At 40.4% G+C, this 19325-nt stretch overlaps 1 protein-coding gene across 3 annotated transcripts; it reads left to right on the forward strand.

Moving 5' to 3' along the window:
- The first annotated feature begins 567 nt into the window (after positions 1 to 567).
- On the forward strand, positions 568 to 17984 carry abcg4a (ATP-binding cassette, sub-family G (WHITE), member 4a). 3 transcript variants are annotated; one of them, XM_069716488.1, is made up of 15 exons: positions 568 to 977; positions 3625 to 3862; positions 8700 to 8817; positions 8955 to 9087; positions 9178 to 9228; positions 9887 to 10032; positions 10127 to 10250; positions 10466 to 10580; positions 10659 to 10798; positions 12023 to 12121; positions 12249 to 12417; positions 12512 to 12612; positions 12704 to 12862; positions 13920 to 14038; positions 14207 to 17984. In XM_069716488.1, the coding sequence occupies exons 1-15, from the start codon at positions 870 to 872 to the stop codon at positions 14430 to 14432; spliced, it is 2046 nt and encodes a 681-aa protein (XP_069572589.1). In that variant the 5' UTR covers positions 568 to 869; the 3' UTR covers positions 14433 to 17984. The 3 variants fall into 3 exon arrangements, with proteins under 3 accessions (XP_069572589.1, XP_069572590.1, XP_069572591.1); XM_069716489.1 differs by having other exon boundaries at positions 886 to 1174; XM_069716490.1 differs by lacking the exon at positions 568 to 977 and adding an exon at positions 1925 to 2027.
- The last annotated feature ends 1341 nt before the right edge of the window (positions 17985 to 19325 follow it).

Consider the following 19325-nt stretch of genomic DNA (forward strand, 5'->3'; position numbering starts at 1 on the left):
AAACTACAAATTAAATACTTAGCATGTTTACATTGGCACAGGAGAGGCTAATTTAATAAATCAGGCTGTGGCTGTCAATTCGATTTTAATAAATCTAATTAACTATGAAATCATTTCTAATTTCAGTGTCCCAGCTTTACATCACCACAATATCCTTAAAATATCCTATCAGTGAATTGTGTCCATTATTAATAAGCCCATTTTGTGCGTAGTGCCTTTTCCAAAATGTTCTATATTTCGTGTTTCTTTTTCCCCACTGTGAGACGTTATTCATCCTAAAACATGAGATCAGAATGAGGATTAGAAAAAGACAAACCAAAACAGCATTTGCTCCACTATAGCATCCTGCCAGCAACGCCCTGTATCCCAGACCGGCGTGCGCACCACACAAACGCACTAACCGGTGAGAGGATAACGGCGGCTGCTACATTGAGCTATTGAGCTGCTGCTGAAGCATCTGCAGCACTGTTTGGCTGATTTTGTGTGTGTGTGTGTGTGTGTGTGTGTGTGTGTGTGTGTGTGTGTGTGTGTGTGTGTGTGTGTGTGTGTGTGTGTGTGTGTGTGTGTGTGTGTGTGTGTGTGTGTGTGTGTGTGTGTGTGTGTGTGTGTGTGTGTGTGTGTGTGTGTGTGTGTGTGTGTGTGTGTCTGATTCCAGATGTCAGGGACTGAAGATCGGCGTCAACGCCGCCGCTGCTGAAGATGTATGCGAGTAGGTTGTATCGATGCGAGTTCGGGACGGCCCGGTTTCACGAAAGGATCATCTTTACGAGGGAAAATATGACAGGCATCCTGCTCCCCTGACGAATATCTTGGATGCAGTCATAGTTTGAGGCCGGATAGGATTTTAATCTAAGGGGTTGCTGTAGTGGATGCGGGATGATGCGCGCCGCACCCCGAGAGATATTGATAAGAAGAACACAGCTCGGTCCTTCAATGCCCGACAACCGATCTGGATTTTTGCTGGACTGTGCCGCATAGTGAGCATCTTGATTCTTTTGTGTTTATTTTTGTGTTTATTTTTTCCTGGCTGGGACTGTTTGGGAAACCTTCTGATGTGGAAGGATCGGGCTGTTTTGTCTGAAGGGATCAACGGAGCACTGTTGCTCTCACTCATCCGGAGGGGGGAAAACCAGGACTGAGCGGCTCACCTGGTCATTTCATCACACAATAATAAGTATGTCCAACGGTTTTTACGTGTGCGCGCGTGCATGTGCAATGCAACACACTGTGGGACTGACTGGTAAAGCCACATTTCCTGCAGAACAGCCTCATGTATGACTCATCTACTTAAAAAAGTCAGTTCTCCCTCATGCTCTGTTATTTCCCAGGCTAAATAGTGTATTGTGTTTTCATTCCCATCAGTTTGCTGTTAACAGGTGCTTTTTGAGGAGCTGTGGGAGCATCCCTCATCTAGTGAAGAATGACCACACCACTGCAAAGCCATGCATATCCATTTAATAACTGTATTTCATCTCCTTATAGGAGACTTTTACTGTGGTTGTGAGCGCTCACGTGTCCTGGCTTTGGGGAGGCACATGACAGAACATGGAGGCCTTCCTCTGCTTGAGAGGCCATTAAAGTCTGTCAGTGTTTTACATGGTTTATATGCAGGCTGGTAATGGAAATCCACTAATGGCAGGACGATCAATAGAAGAGAATCTTCATCACTGGTCCTCTTCATGTAAGGATATTTTATTACACATACAGTACAGGTCATATGGAAAGTAGGTGGAGAGTACAAGACTGCAGGACATGGCTTGGCAGCAGGAGAGGTTCACAGTTTTGATATGGAAAGTTATTCACGTATATTTGTGGGTGCTGGCTGTGAGTCTCTCTTTTAAGTTGTCTTTGTTCCAGGTTTTCTGATGAGAGGGTTGACTGTTTCATATTTGTCCTGATTTTCCTACTGCAGCCTTGTTTCTGACACGAGCGGTGCCACAAAAATCATCTTTACCAGAGGATAAATGTGCCTGTACTGATCACTACTTGGAGATGGCCGGTCGGACGATCGGGCATTGTTTATATGAGTATGTGTGTTACAATGTGCTGTTTATTTTTCAGACGTGGTCTTTATGTTGTTCTTCGGATGGTTGAGATTATTATTCTAATTTCAGGGCTGCATTACTGGGACGTTTTTTTAAGTATTTCTCAGCTAATTGGACAGAATCATGTTGTTTTGGATGGTTTGCCATATTGCCATTGCTGAAATACTCTGAAATTTTATTTTCAAAGTCTAAATCATCCGCCCAAGTAGTGTTCCTCCCCTCAATGCAAAATTGACTGAAGAAAGCTTGAGGTGTTTGAATTAAGGCCCACTGGGATGATTTTTTTTTTTTAGTTTAGTTTTCCTTTCAAACAATGTTGTTATTGGGGTGTGAGTCAGTCAATAAGTAAGATTTAATGGATACATGTTCAAAACAGTTGGTTTATATTAAGATTTTGTATTTAAAAGGCAGTGCCTCCTTACTCTCAAATATACATATCCACGTCAACCTGAAAACATTCAGTGTTGTAACCCTCAAAAGGTGTACCTTTGGCAGACAACAATCTCAACCCACTTACTTTAGTAGAAATTGAATTATCAAACTAGTTTCCACATTAGTCTGAAGGAGTCTGAGGTACATGTTGCTGCATGTAAACCACACTGTTAGATATCAAGGCAACTTTAAAGGAATGCTTGAACTCTGGAGTGGACTAACAATGACAAGGCTTATTATTAATTGTAAGAATATTAATGGAACTAACTTTTGAAAACTCATTTCAATCATGCACATAATCCCCTTAATTAATTTAATGTACTAGAGTATATATTTCTGTCAAATAACTACTGACTTTTAATCTATTAATGAAGTAATATTAACATAATTGTGAAGATTTCACATGTCCTGATCCTTCTCTGATATTGGTGAAACCATGTGATGTTTTCCATTTCAAATTATTGGAAAGCTTATACGTGGTTTACACTTCAAACTAGCCGCCTTGTCGAGGAGGAAATCTGTGTGAATCAGCAGTAAGCATGCTGCAGGAGTGAAACCAGACTCCAACTTCTCACACTCACAATCTCATTCCCTTCAAGCAGCCTGTCCATAGAATAAACTGTAATCAGATCAGGTGCAGCACCTCGTTTTAAGACGATGTCTGCAGTCAAACTGACATCATTCCTTGTTCACACCTTTGTGTCCTTACCTTTGATGAGGCACTGGTTTCCCTCTGGAGGCCTATTAATCAAACTCTAGAAAATAATTCAAAGTAATCAAAGGAAATCAATAAAATGTCTCGTTTACTGGCCAAAGTTCAGTCGGGTTTTATTTCATGTCAGCTGGTTTATTGTGAGTCATGTGTCTGTCATTCACACCTGTTTACTCATTTTCAGGCTTGTTTTCTTAGCCTAAATAACTATTATATATTCTGTCTTTTCTTTATGTGAGAAATTCCAAAATAATGTACTTGGGAGTGTGGTTGTGCTGGGCAAGTTTCAGATCTTTGATTCAATTATTTACCTTATTTTATTGAATTTATCAGGTGAAAACTGATCATTATATGTGCGGTTCTGTGGATCTGAGGCAGGACTGCAACCTCTTCCTTTGAAGCAGGGACTGACATCTGTCTGTTTTCCTTTTGCAGCTTTTCACCATGGCTGAGAGGACAATGGAACAGGGCTCGGTCAGCATCCCCATGGAGGAGACCAAGCTCCCCGGTGGAGCGCCTCAGGAGGGGCCGCTGCTCATCCACCTGAAGAAAGTGGAAAACCACATCACTGAGGCACAACGCTTCTCCCACCTCCCACGCCGCTCTGCTGTGGACCTGGAGTTCAACGAGCTCTCGTACACCATCCGAGAGGGTCCCTGGTGGAGGAGGAGAGGTACTGCAGGCTCTGTTTACATAGTAACCGTGATGGATGAGCACGCAAACACCACCCGTGACGATCAATATCTGGAGTGCAGAAATTTCAAGGGAGGCCTTTAAAAGCCTTCATGACATTTGAGAGAACTATTCTACTCTGTCTTTCTCCGTGTTGCTCCATTGTTCTGATACATGTAGCCCGGCCCGCTTGTTACACACGCACTTACAGACTTCCACCATGTTGTGGCAGCCAGTCTGCCTGCGAGCTTTGCTGCGCTCAGCAGAGTTTAGACATAGTAAATAATTTACACTCTCAGGTTGGGACACTGCTCGCCTCTCTCTTCTCTGTGTTGTGTGACGATATAGGCGGTGGCAGTTAGTCAAGCCCATGATTGATCTGCTCGTGAGAAATGAAAGGCATTACACTCACCACCCTTATTAATGAAGAGCCTCCCAGCCTTTGGTCATCTCTGCTTGTCAGAGAATCCTCCCTCAGCAAACTGGTCCATTTAGCTGTTCTTATAAAGCTCTGTGTCGAGCAGGGTGAGAATGGGAGACTTCAGAGGAACCCTCCATTTACGTTTTCCACGTGGTTGTCCAGGGAAGCCTTCACATGATGCATTGCAGGTTGTGTTATTTTCAGTCTTGTGTAATATTAATGTGCATTATGAAAGACAGGCAGAGGAGTGTTTGTTGCTCCACTGTGAGGCCTGAATGTAAGAAGAAGAGGAGGATCATGGCTGGACAGAGGAGATCTCTCGAACTGTGATCGCTAAATCAGCTTTTGTTTGGGCATCGATGCGCATGTTTGTCTTTGCTGGTCAAATCAAACTCAACCTGTGGTTGGTGCTTTTGTTTGTGTTGTCTCTTTGGGGGGCCTGCCTCAGCTCTTCAGGCTGGTGATGTGTGAACGGGAAGTGTCTCTCTCTCTCAGCTTTTACAAATGAAGCAGTGCCTTTCATAAAGAGGCTCTCTTGCTGTTTTACTCTGTCCAATTTCTCAGAACCTCAGATCACATCTCATACCTTATAGCCTCTCTCTTGTCTCTTTAAAATTACAAGCTATGACTTATTTTATAATGCAGTTCATTCTGAGAGGTTTGTCAGTGTTTGTGTTTCTTTTAAGAAGCTGAGCTCAGAGCTGCTTCTCTAACTGTCTGATCAAAGCTATTAAATACGTGTTCCCACACAGACCTCAGCACTGTTATTCTGCTGTGCGCTTTAATAGTCAATGATTATTTCTCCTTTTCTGCTGAATTACATGGAATTATAGAGCTGATAGGGAGGAAAGAGGAGAAAAAGGAAGACATGCAGCATGAACCACGATCCTTAAGCCTGTGATGCCATTTGTATTTTAATGTGTTTTAGTCTTTGAGTCATTGACACTATGAGTCATCCCTTAAAATATCTGTAACGAACAGAAAGAGATTACCAAGAGGAAGATATTGTAAATGCAGTAAATGTAAGGTTGTGTCTTTTACTGTAAAAGGGTTCAGGAGGGTTAGGTGATGTATAAGCTGCCCTCTGTGTGCATTTGTTATTATAGGCTCTTCTTGGTGAGGCCATTTATTGCTGCTGAGATGAAGCTGCTGTGACCTGCTTTCATGTTGAGGGTATTTTCTTCCCGAGGGAGATAACTGGTGAAACACTAGGCCAGCCTTGAAAGGGGGAAGGACAGGGGGAGGGAGGGGAGGGCAGGAAATGTTTACATGCCTCTGGGTGATTTACTGTGCTTCTCTGCACCTGCGCTGATGATCTGAGTGTGTTCGGAGGAAAACTAGACTTGTATTTACACAGATAAAATCACAGCGTATACTCGCATGCTCCTTTTAAAATACATCACTGGGTACATAATTACACAAATGTATGACTCTGTGAGGGGAGTAATCTCTGCTGCTTCACCGCTAACAGTTTGTCATTTTATTGCACAATGGTTGTGAAAATGTATGATAAGCTTTAATCAGATATAAAAACAAAAAAAGAGACTCTTTACATGCAGCTCATAGTATGTTAAGACAAGGGTAAGTTCTCTGTGTGTACAATATCACAGCTCAGACAAATATTCCCCAACAGTTTAATAGACTTGTATTTTGCATTAAAACTGCTTATATAATAATCCTGAAGGTTATAAAGGGTGTGGAGTTCGACAGAAGTGAGATTACCAGAGTTTCTGTAACTCGCTCCTCATCTCTTTTTGAGGCCGGCAGCTCAAAGCTGCATAAGCTGTCACCAGTAAAACACACCCAGATCTCCGACTGAACTGTCGGCAGTCAAGCTGTATAAAGTAGAAGCCAGGTTTTGACAAGAGAGAAGAATGCATGGAATATAAAAGATGATATTTTTTGTTCTGCTGCTCCATTTTGATCCTTTTTTAGACTGTGCATCATGAGTCTAATAATGTTGCACAGGTGCAAGGATAAAATGGTGGAGTACTCTTTTAAACATGCATTTAAACATCATGTGCACAACATTATATTTTATATAAACAGGTTATTATTCTGTTGGGATAAATTGCATCTTTCCATCTAACAATGCAACCGCTCCCTAAACTGTTAGCAGAGTTTGCATCGACAGCTCCCACATGAATTTCCCATGTACAAAAACTCATGTGATCACTTGTGTACGTGAAAGATGTATTTAGCCCATGGGAAACATGTAGTTTAGGAACGTTTTTATGGTGTAATGTGTGAAGCCCTTGTAGATTCCTATGTGAAAACCTTTTCACATCTTTCCCATGTTATCATATGTTGCAACATGTGGTAAAAATGTGTCGTACATTTGATCACGTGTCCCATGTGGAAAACATTGGACATTCGTGTTTTTCTGTAAGGGCTCCTTTAAGATTAGAATAAAATAGGATAATTTTGATAAATTGTAGTAAAGAAGCCAACCATGACTACGTGTCAGTAAAAAGAACATTTCAGGGGAAAAAAAAGAGTAATATTCCTACTGAAGTGTGAGTTTTCATTTGTGTCACAGGCTTCAGTTTTAAGCATGTGATGACCACACCAAATAATAATTTGTCTAACAGTTACTTTGACGTTACCTCTGAGATCAGGCGGGAGTCACTGAGTGAATGCTGTCATCTGCTGTTTAGTTTGTGCATCTCTGTGGTGTCTCGAGTTGAACAGCAAAGTGAGCTACATGCTGTGCGGCGCTCACGAGACTGGTTGATGCGCCTGCAGACTCACACAGATAAGACCATTATTATGCTCGACCTACAGCACCGAGTTAGATCATCAGTATGCACCACATGCCAGGGCATGGCTGCTTCACTCACAGGAGGCAGCTCTGCTGTCTGAGTGGAGGCTGTCTGATGTAATAACTCTGCAGGGGAGGAATGGGCGCTGCCATTAGGCTACTTTACTTATAAAAGGGGGCTGCCAGCTCTGCTGAGACCCTAATTACACAGCTCAAGACAGGAAGAAGCATCTGTGTAGACTCTCGAGAGACGAGTAAGGTGAGGGAGACATGGGTCACAACAAGGATACTTACAGCCCCCTTTAACTTTCCCCTTCTAGAGGCTTTTAAGAAGTCAGCTCTAAAACTGCTTGTTTGACTGTTCCCACTTTCCTTCAAGAACCACAAAGTTTAGGAAATGCACTATAAAAACCAGAGCCATCTTTATGCACATGCCACAACACAGCAACCATTTTTAAAACCACTGCAGGGAAGTAATGCCTGTGGTTCTTTTGTTGGTGCCAGGAAGGGCATCATGATCACAAATCTTTGCAGCATTGTGTACTTCTCTTTCTACGGTGCTGCTTTATGTGCACCTGAAGACCAGCTCTCCTAAAATGCAGAGAAATCACCTTCAAGGAATGTTCTTCCTTTTCCCCAGACATCATGTGCATCTTTGTCTGACCTCCTATTTCCAGCTTCTCTGTATCTTTTTATGTAAATGCTGGCTGTTGTCACACACTGTAGGCTGCTAATAAGGGTGATGTGGACATTACTGTTCATTAGCTTGAGCACTTACAGCACTATTAGCTGTGCCTGAGGGTTCCTAGTGTTCAGCTTGTGACTGATGGAGTGAAATTAGCCTTCCTATCTGCAGAACCATCTGTTGAAACACTTAAAGAATCAGTGAACTGAGTTTCTGTTCCACCTTGTTCACTTTTACGCCATCAGGAGGTTAAAAAGGTGTTGAAAAACTGAGTAGACTTATAATGGACCAAGTGGATAGGTCATGACTTTAATAATAACTATTGGGTAAAATAACTTAATACATGATGTCAAATCATTTTTAGCTGTTATTTTTTCAAAGAGCCCACATCTTGTTATTTACTTTACATCGGGCTTTATCGACACTAGATATTATGAGTACACTGAAAAGCTTTCGAAGAACACAGACTGTAACAGGTACTGTCATCCCTCAATAATTGTCCTGCACTCTGCCTGAGCGTGGTATAACTTACATTCAGTAACATATTCACGATCAATAACCTGATCTAGAAGTTTAATTTAAACCATTCGTTAGTCAGATAAATGCAGTCTAATTAACTTTGAAATTACCCGTGGCTCTTCTGTTAAATCTTGCAAATAAGCTCACATTCATACACTTGCTATTTTGTTTTGGTGCTTTTATTTTTCCATTTTTATTTGCATTTATTTCTTCTTTTTGTTTTCTTTACATTCCTTGGCACCATGAAAATGATTGCTAAATGCATGGGACATGAGAAATTTTTGGAAACATTAAAAGTCACAAAGAAACAAATGTTACCTGTAGACCTCATGATATTGGGCATTAAAACGTAAATGTAAACTTTGGAGGGTAATATCTGAAAATATATGCTAAGAATAATTTTAGACTATTTACAGCAAATAACTGATCTTTTTTTTTTCTCTCTTTGTCAGGTTATAAAGCCCTTCTCAAGTGTCTGTCGGGGAGATTCAACAGCAGAGAGCTGATTGGCATCATGGGGCCTTCTGGAGCTGGGAAATCCACTTTGATGAATATTCTGGCAGGGTACAGGTGAGACATGGACCTATGGAGATCCCTGAATGGAGCATACTCTCTTATGTCTCCATACAAGATGTCGTTCTTACTTAACATAGTGATGTGTGCATGAGCAGATCCTGCTTATAAAATTACTTTGTGTTGGGAAACAGGCAGACCGGCATGAAGGGCACAATCATGGTGAATGGCCGTCCGAGAGACCTGCGGACCTTCAGGAAGATGTCCTGCTACATCATGCAGGATGACATGCTGCTGCCAAACCTCACTGTGAGGGAGGCAATGATGGTGTGGTCATTTTAAAAAAACAAACTCCCAACACCTCAGTGAATCTGAATGTAGAGTTCTGTAGAGTGCTGAGTTATGTTTGTCTTTCAGGTTTCTGCCAATCTGAAGCTGAATGAGAGCGTGCAGATCAAAAAAGAACTCGTAAGTCTGAATATATTAATATAATATAATATATTATATTATATTATATTATATTATATTATATTACAATTATTTGTACAGAATTATCTGGCAGCTTGGGATTGAGAAGAGAATAAGTAAAATGTGTCTCACTTCAGTGATTTCTCCATGCTGTTATTACAAATATCTCTGGTTATATTAGGTAATTGTGGGTAAAAATACAACTGACTGAGGATTACTTGATGGTAATATTGATTCACATGATTTTTTTTTTCATCAGTGTATTAATATACTATAATTCTTCAGGAATTTTATTGTATACTTTTGCCAAAACATTCTCAAAATCTTCTGAATTTCCTGCCTCCCCGCCACAAGAGAAGCTCGCTGCCGACAAGATGGAGGAAGTCAACCACACTAGTCACATGTTACATCAACAGACGGGAGCTTTCCAGCTAATCTAAACTACATTTTCACGAGACAGCAATGAATACAGTATGCACTGCAGCAATAGAAAAAAGTAGGTTACTGTATACTGATGGTGGTCATGGCTGATAACCTCTATCCTGTCTGCAGCCAGGTCCCTCTACATCACATCACAGAAGATTTTGTCTGTTGCACACCCCTGTTTTCAGCTTTGTGCCCCAGCGTGTTCCAACATTTCTCTCTGTTTGTGTCTAAGGTGGATGAGATTCTGACAGCTCTGGGCCTTCAGGAGTGTGCTCAGACACGCACCATCTCTCTCTCCGGAGGCCAGTGTAAAAGGCTGGCCATCGCCCTGGAGCTGGTCAACAATCCACCTGTCTTGTTCTTTGATGAGCCCACGAGGTGGAATATCCCTCACGAACCTCACAAAATCAGTGTTTATTTCAGACGTAATTGTGCACCTGCCTTCATGGTTTCCCATTGTCTCCCATCCTAGTGGTCTGGACAGCGCGTCCTGCTTCCAGGTTGTTTCCCTCATGAAGTCTCTGGCTCAGGGAGGACGAACAATCATCTGCACCATTCATCAGCCCAGTGCCAAGCTCTTTGAGATGTTTGATAAGGTAACTTGAGTGCTCATACTGCTGGACACGTCAAACTTTCCATTAGCTGCTGCCCAGACCAGGACAGGTTAGCATGATTCATTTTATACAGCTGAAGCGGCGCTGCAGTCGATATCCAGTCCTTTTGTTTTGTCAGATATTGATCTTTTATTCAGAAGTCTGTGTGTTGGAAGCTATACGACGATCACCATGTACCTGTGTTGTTCATCCACCAGCTGTACATCCTCAGTCAGGGTCAGTGCATATACAAGGGCACAGTCCCTTACCTCATCCCCTATCTGAAGAACCTGGGTCTCCACTGCCCAACGTATCACAATCCTGCTGATTTCAGTAAGTAAGAGTACAAGTGTACATGTTCTATTTTTTCCAGTGTATTTGTTCTCACAAGCTTGTCCTCTCTGTTCCCAGTCATTGAGGTGGCCTCAGGGGAGTATGGAGATCTAAACCCAGTGCTGTTTGAGGCAGTCCAGGGTGGACTCTGCTCAGAGGAGCGCAAGAAGAACTCCAGAGACAAAAGTGACTCCTCCTGTCCCTCTCAGTGTTACAGTGTGAGTGAAAACAGCCCTTTTGCACAACACGCGCACACCTTCAGAAGTAAATAACAAAACATGCAATACCTGCAATCACAGACTACTAAAATATCTGCTTTTACTCAAAGAATTGTTCAGTTACAAGGAAATGCATAAGATTTTACCCGTTTACTTCAACAATGCACGATTTACTCATTAAGAGAAATATGCAAAAAGCCCCTGTGTGATAGAAATGATTAATGTTCCCCTCATTAAACAAATTAAAAAATGTTATCCTTATAAACTTAAAAAAGGAAGCTATCACATCCTTGAGAACATAATCATTAACAAAATACTCCTTTCCTCTTCGTGTTAACAGTGATTACATCACACATTGCTAATTTTTCCCGAAATGTTCCTCCTCTCCCAGCTACATTGATCTGTCTCCTCAGCTGGCTGATCAGCTTCCTCTTCACTCTGCCTTTCTAACCCTTATATGTTCCTTTTTAGAAGAGTGTCAGCTAAATGTAAAACTGTAAATGTAAACCACAGAGCTTTGTGCTTTACTGTTACAGGTGAAAAGTTTGCAGTTTTGCCCTGAATCTCCTTTCAACACTGTCAGTTTATTGATTTTCTTTGTTGTTCTCAGTTCATTCACTTTTATGGTGGAGTGAGAAGACTGATGCCACTCTCATATCTGTCCTATAAATATGAGGTTAAAGTTATCTTAGCACAATAAATGGAAACAGCTTGTTTCACAAAGAGTACAGTATTGTTGTTTTTACACTTTGTGGTTGTTGTATGTATTAAACAAACAAGATTTAACCGTCCACAAACTGTAGCCTCATATATACTAGAGTCGTATCGATCTGCTCATCGAACTCTTTGACAGAAGTCAAAAGTGAACTTTGTCTTTGACATCAGTCAGGAACATTTAGAATTACTTTTAAAATACACAAGGAACCAATGGCAAGTTTATGTCACAGCCTATTATTTAAACCGTATCTGTGAGGAGTCAAGTGGAAAGAAAAATTCACATCAGCCTCCAATTCTGGGTCAGAGTCAGGATCAAGCACATTTCTGGCATTAACATATTAACACAGTTTCAAGTTACATGAAAAATAACTTTCTAATTGAATGAATGAATATTGTGCACATTCCTCTGCTGTATACTCCAATTGAATATTGAGTTTGAAAGGGATAATATCGTGTTACTGTGTAGAAAACATAACTGACTCTTTGTTCTCTGTGTTTTTTCTACAGGACACAGGAACTCTTGAGAAGCACAGCTTTGCCACCAGTACATTCACACAGTTCTGTATCCTCTTCAAAAGAACGTTCATTACTATATGCAGGGACACGGTAAGAACTTTATTTGGCAGAGTATTCCTGCAAAAAAAAAATTCTGAACTAAATAATTTATTGTTAAAAAAAAATTAGGTTAGTTTGATTCTTTAGAGATTGTTGTGTTTTTCTATTTTCTTTCTAGGTGCTGACCCACCTCAGGGTGATGTCCCATCTGGCCATTGGAGTGCTGATTGGCCTGCTTTATCTCAACATCGGAAATGATGCGAGCAAGGTTTTCAACAACACTGGCTTCCTCTTCTTCTCCATGCTGTTCCTCATGTTTGCTGCCCTGATGCCCACAGTACTCACCTGTAAGATGCTCAGTCCAGTGAGAGGCTGGAAACAATGATTCAGTGTGTTGTTTTTTCTAATCGAAGGTCTCTTAACGCTGCTGTTGTTCCACAGTTCCTCTGGAGTTGTCGGTGTTTAAAAGGGAACATCTGAACTACTGGTACAGCCTGAAGGCCTATTACTTGGCCAAAACCATGGCTGACATCCCATTCCAGGTAATGATTCTTTTATTTAACACTCATTGATCTGGGTATGTGTGGAGTACACTTTAATTTGACACTAAAAAAAAAAAAATCTTCTTTTCAGGTGATTTGTCCCATCATGTACTGTAGTATAGTGTACTGGATGACTGAGCAGCCTCCAGAAGTGGGTCGCTACCTGCTCTTTATGGCCCTGTCCACATCCACAGCACTGGTAGCTCAATCCCTCGGTCTGCTTATAGGAGCTGCATCCACATCTCTGCAGGTAGGAAAACCTACATCCCATAAGTCCTTTCTGCAGCTGCTGTTTTAGGCCTACAGTCTTTTCACTGGATTTTACATGCCTCTTTGTAATGCTTAATAACATTGAATTGAACAAGGCATTTCTGCTATTTAATTGATAAGCAAAAATATTCATCATTTAATACACATTTAAATATTCAATTTTACAGTTTATTCGTTTATATGCAGGGTTTTCTTGTTGCTATGGGTATAGATAACATTTTAGTGTTAATGTAGACATGGTGCACTGTTGTAAAAAAAACTAAATTTCATGAATTGATTTGATCTATCTATCTATCTATCTATCTATCTATCTATCTATCTATCTATCTATCTATCTATCTATCTATCTATCTATCTATCTATCTATCTATCTATCTATCTATCTATCTATCTATCTATCTATCTATCTATCTATCTATCTATCTATCTATCTATCTATCTATCTATCTATCTATCTATCTATCTATCTATCTATCTATCTATCTATCTATCTATCTATCTGTCTATCTGTCTCTCTGTCTGTCTGTCTGTTGATCGATCGAAGGGGGTTTTGGAAGAGATTTTATTAACATCAAAAGTACTACTGATGAACTTCTAATTTCACATATTTGTAGTTTATAAATTCCTAAAAACTAAAAATTGCATTTTATGATAAAGAACTTAGTTTAGCATCAGTTTAGGTTCAGGTCCACATAACAGGGGCGTTGCCCCCACCCCACCCCCCTCCCACTATCAAACCTGCTTTGCTTTTTAGTACTACACTTGAGTGTTTGACCTTCACTGTTCAGAATTTACTGTTTTTATATTCATCTGCTGAAGGGGGAAATATAACTTCACCTTAAATGTGAGGACATCTTTTTACAGTACATGTGTCTGAAATGTGAATTTACTGCTTACATTTGAATGAGTTTCTGAGTGTCCAATCTACTGTGAGTGAGTGAACAAGTACCAGCTTTGATCCTTGATATGTCAAAGTGCAATGCAGTATTATTTTAGTGCTTATAAGACATTTTTAATGCTGCCAATTTGTTCCACAGGTTGCGACATTCGTGGGTCCAGTCACAGCCATACCTGTCCTCCTCTTCTCTGGCTTCTTCGTCAACTTTGACACCATTCCTAAATACCTACAGTGGAGCTCTTATGTCTCCTACGTCAGGTAATGTTTGCTACATCTTCCAGGTAAAATTTGTAAGACTATTCAACCACTAATAGACTATTACTAAGCTTATTTTGGCCTTTGGTCTTTGTGGTCAGGCCTTCTATGATGTAAAATGATTCTCTTTAAATGATGAGCCTGGGCTCTCTTAAAAATTTCCTCTTTCAGGTATGGCTTTGAAGGGGTGATACTCTCTATTTACGGGATGAACCGGTCTGAGCTGGAGTGTCCGGACCCTGTGTGTAAGTTTCAGAAGCCTGAGGAGGTCTTGCAGCTGCTGGATGTGGAGGACGCAAAGCTTTATGTGGACTTCATGGTGCTGGGGGTTTTCTTCCTGGTCCTCAGACTAGCCACTTACCTGGTTCTGCGCTACAAAGTCAAATCAGAGCGTTAAGACGTCCAGAGACAACCACAGATGGATTCGGAGGCTCGTGCTAAATCCTGGCAGTGTGAGATAGAAAGAAAAACATTGTCTCTCTTCCTCTGTCTCTACTTCACATACATATTGAAAGAAATACACAGAACCCAGCAAATACAATCATCAGAAAGCTGTGCTGCACCATTACCCAAACTATACAGTATAACATGGACTGAAACCATTTGATATCCCAGAAAACCAAAACTTTAAACTGTGATGTGTTGTTCTATACCCTGCCGATTATCAGCTGTAAACCAGGTAATAGAATTTTCACTATTACCCTCCAAAAAAATAAGATATATTCAAATTATCGTGTATCTACACCATAAATGAACAGACTACCCAACAAAGTAACAGGAAGCATGTTTCATCAAACTGAGAAATTTGGATTTGTACTTTTTTTGGCCACTCTTAGAAAAGTGTCACATGACTCATGAACTAAAGTCAGGCTTTATGGGGAGCCATAATAATCATCTTGGTGCAGGAGTGTCCAGTAACTTGTAGCTTCTCAAGCCAGTGCCTAAAAGGTAATCCAAGGTCCACATCAGAATCCAGACTGGACAGCACCCATCAAGATGACCCAGGAAACAAGATTTCAAGATGGATTTCCTCTTAATGCCATCAGAAATGCGGAAACTTTCTGTGCCAGAATTTTTTTTTGTGCGGCTTATCTCTCTCTCTCCTGAAGGATGACCTTATCGGTTATCTTTCTCAGGAGGCTGAACATGCTGACTCGTCTTTATGGAATACAACAACAAATCGACTGCCAGTAGATGATCATTTTTGCAGGCCTTCTGCTTCACCGCTGACGGTGGCCGAACATTTAAACTTGGATGAAGTGCTTGTAAAAATGTTAAGCGGTGTGTCTTATACAGTGACTCATACGGATTCACCCTGAGACCAGACCTATGAGTCCTTACTTGTTCCTTATTATAACATGTTTGTTTCTGACATAAGCAAGGAAGCATTCAGTGAACTGGGAGCAAGACGTGGAAGCGAGTACGCTGCCTGATGCGAAAGAAGATGGTGTTTTAGCTGAAGTGCAAGCATATGCTATGGTTTAAAAAAAAAAAAGAAGTGATGTTTCTCTAATCAGTGTCACTCTTTTGACACGATTCTTTGAAATGCTTGTTTCCACTCGTTGTAAGACTCTTTAGCATCCTCCTCCCTGAGCTACGGAAGGGAGTACCCTCATTCTTTCCTTCTCTTTCTCTCTGCTTTGCTGATGTCTGACAGATGTGTGTTGTCCGAAACAATGCTAGATACTTGAAATGCTGGCCTGGGCAGTTTTTGTGCCTCTGAACTAGAACGATTTCAGTTTCCTCTGCTTCATTGTTTGTACATGCACCTTATGTCTACACACACACACATACACACACACATACACACACACACACACACACACACACACACATACAGGTACATTTACTCACAGACATACACACAACGACACACAAGCAGTCACACACGTTCACCTTGGCAATGTTTAGAAGAGCCTCTCCTAGTCACAGGGCAATGCAAATATTTTCCAATAGACTTGCTATGAAATATTTCTTACTCAATCTATGCTACTTAGTAATCCTTATTATAATGCATAAAATAATGTGAGTATATAATCAATGATTGTACAGTGAATATGTCATGCTGTAAACAAATGTACATTTGCACTTTTCAGTGTATGTTTATTCTTTTTTATTTATTTGTATTTTGTTTTATTTTATTTTTATATATCTATGTGACGAGTGCTGCTTGAAAGTATAACGGGAAAACAGCGACTGAATGTTGCATGTTCAATTTAGGAATGAAATTTATGAAATATTAAATTTCAAAGTATAGCATAATGAGTTTTATTTCCCCATCCAGGTGTATGTATCCTTCCATGTACGGGGAAGTTACACACCCTGTGATTTCTGCTGGAGTATTTTTAGAATATCTGGAATCAAATGTGCGTCACCAGTGTAGATAAAAAAAAAAAATACGGAGAGAATCAGGAGTGAGAAGAAGGTAACATATGAGTGTGTGAAATGAGCCAGATGGAAGAAGGAAGGGATAAAGAAGAGTCATACCCAATGTATCATTATGTACCTAAAGAGATTGGTGGTCTCTTTAGGAAGCAGCTCCATAATCACTGATCAGCTTCACTGTTTAGCTCAGAGAGAGAAAAGGCTGCAGCAGCGGAGGCTCCGATTCGGTCACTAACAGCAATAGTCCACATTGTGAAGTTTATTATTATACCTCCCACTGCTGGTGCATCAGTCACTTTAAGTTGTATGTTCCTACCAGTTTTATTATGTGCAATAACCCTACAAAGGTATTTTAACTCCGTGAGAGGGGAAAATGTGACACTACAATCAGAACTTTTTAGTTGTTGTTTCATTGCATTGTGTTCAGTTACATAAGCTAATTTTGTGTTCTGGGTTGTCGTAATGACTTGAGTTGAGGAAGGAAAGCAGAATAAAATGTTCTCTAGATAGATGCTGGGTAAGATAATGCCACTGGGCACATGTTCCCAGTTTAATGTCAGACCTCGCCAAGATAATTGGTTCTGAAATTGGCGCAGGAAAATGTGTAGCATGTGAAAGAAATATTGCATCCAGTCAGTTTTCCTGCCGACACAGACAAGGTGTGTGTTTTAATCTGCCCAGAAATTCTACCTAAAGCCAGCTGGTAGCAGATCTGTGGGTATGACTTTGAATGGTAAAAAAAAGAAAAAGAAAATCTAACTACGGAGACAAATCTGCTCCAGCCCACGAAGAAAGCAGGGATAATTAGCAGTGCTGAATTCATTAAGCAGTCTGGGGAAGTCTTGGCATTAGGTCTAAAGGCATGTGGTACCAAAGAAGAAAACAAATCCTCCTCCTTTTGTTTCAAAATGTGGAATTTAACGGATTCACTTCTTGGTATGGTTCTTGTTATCATTTGCTTTCTGGACAAAGAAAGTGCTCTGAAAACACATCCACAAAGGTTATAATTCAAATGCCACTTATTTTCCTGATTTCTGGGTTTCCTGAAACTGTGATATTTCCTTAAATTTGTTTACCAATGTACCTCCCAGGTCCCAGAAATGTATGGTTATTCGTGGGTATAATTTTGGCTGCATGGGGAGATAATCAAATCTTGATCAGCTGTAAGCAGCATTGTGAAGAAGCTGTAGAAGTGGCAGTGCAGGATGCAGCTGAGGAGCGCATGTTCAAATCAAAATGTTCCTTTCACTCTCTGTAACACTTTTCTTTTATTTATCATTTCACAGTTTCATCTGTTTCTCGTGATAAACCACCAGACTTAAGTGCACTCTATCATGCATGGTAACTAAATATATGCAGGCTATCCCTACAGAAAGCTTTGATTTTTCCAACTGAAAATTTGTGATGGATTTAAGGCTGTTTTACACTAATTTATCTTTTTTGTTTGTTCTGATTTAATTTATCATTTACAGTTTAATTTATGGTTTCTCAACTAAAAAAAAAATGCAAGTTCTGTATACTGAACGCTGTTCCAAGGATTATAATAAAGATAATTTATAATCTTTGCCCTTGCCCGATTCACTCAAACACTGATGCCACAAATCCACGATGAAGTCAGAGAATTTATGTATATATGTGTGTTGTTGTTTGCTTAATCACATAGCCAACAGTTAAAAGCCGAAAAAGCACCAAACACTTTGTCCATTGCAGTCTGCTCATACTTTCCAGTGCTCGAGGGTTAATGCTTAAGGTTGTGTGGAAATTTAAAGGTTCAGTGTGCATGATTTATGAGATGGAAAAATGGAATGAGATTCATATGTTTCCATTAGTGTACAAGCACCTACAAAAAAAGGAGCCTTGTGTTTTTCTATGGAGTCTGACATGTTGCACCTACAGACTGTATAAAAGTGGACATAGCTTCTGGGTCTGAAAAATTAGGCAGAAGCAAAAATGCCATAAAATGCAATACCACATAGTGGCACTAGAGGTTGGCTTTGGACTCCTATTCAAGTTCTCTCACGAAATTCAAAGTCAATAAATTTTTGACACAAGCTATTCTGGTGTTGTTAGTTAAAGTCACTCCTTCTGATTAGTTTTCTGGCAGTCCATCTGAAAATAATCCCATCATTAATTGGATATTAGGCCTCAAAAAGCAGTGTTTTTTGGGGGCGTGTCTGTATAGTTGGCAGGTCTGTGGTGCAGTCAGATTTCTGCTGTATGTGGGCGGGGCGTAGTGTCCTTGAGTTTCCAATCAGATTGAATCAGAACCACTGCTCACTCCTACCCAGCTCATCCAGATATGGTCACTTCTGGCTCCAAAATAGAAAGATGGTGACAGTCAAAATCTGAACTCGAGGCCTCAACGGTAGTTCACAAACCAATTGGTGACGTCACTGTTGGTTACTGCTCGGTTGCTCCTCCATCTTTCTATGGTATCACCGGCTCTGGTGAAGGCCTTTTGGGTTTTTTGCAAGATTTCGCAATCACCGTAGATTCTCTTACAAGCCTGGAATCGGAGGCTTAAGGGGTGTTCATTTGGTTGCAATCTGCAACCTCACCACTAGCTGCTACTGAATCCTACACACAGCTCTGAAATCTTTAAACATTACCACTTTTTGGTCACTCTTCATGTACATTTTCCATGCACTTTTAGCTTTATTGTAACATTAGAGGCATTTCAGAAACAACCAGTGGATGCTGAAATAGGTTGTAGGTTGTTTCATGCCATGTATTAATATAAAAACCTCTTGAAACCATTAACTTTGAACAGCTTTTTAAAATGTAGGCAGTAATACTGTGGACAGAATCAAGTGTCAAGATGAGGTATATTTTTGAAAAATAGAGCTTGGTGTAAATATCCTGAAGAACCATTATCATTTCCACACATTATTGCTTGTTTTACAGC

The sequence above is a fragment of the Brachyistius frenatus genome, unplaced genomic scaffold, assembly GCF_029030835.1.
Source record: "Brachyistius frenatus isolate BFR_SWC_R1_liver_20210118 unplaced genomic scaffold, ASM2903083v1 Contig_157, whole genome shotgun sequence".
Classification (NCBI taxonomy): domain Eukaryota; kingdom Metazoa; phylum Chordata; class Actinopteri; family Embiotocidae; genus Brachyistius; species Brachyistius frenatus.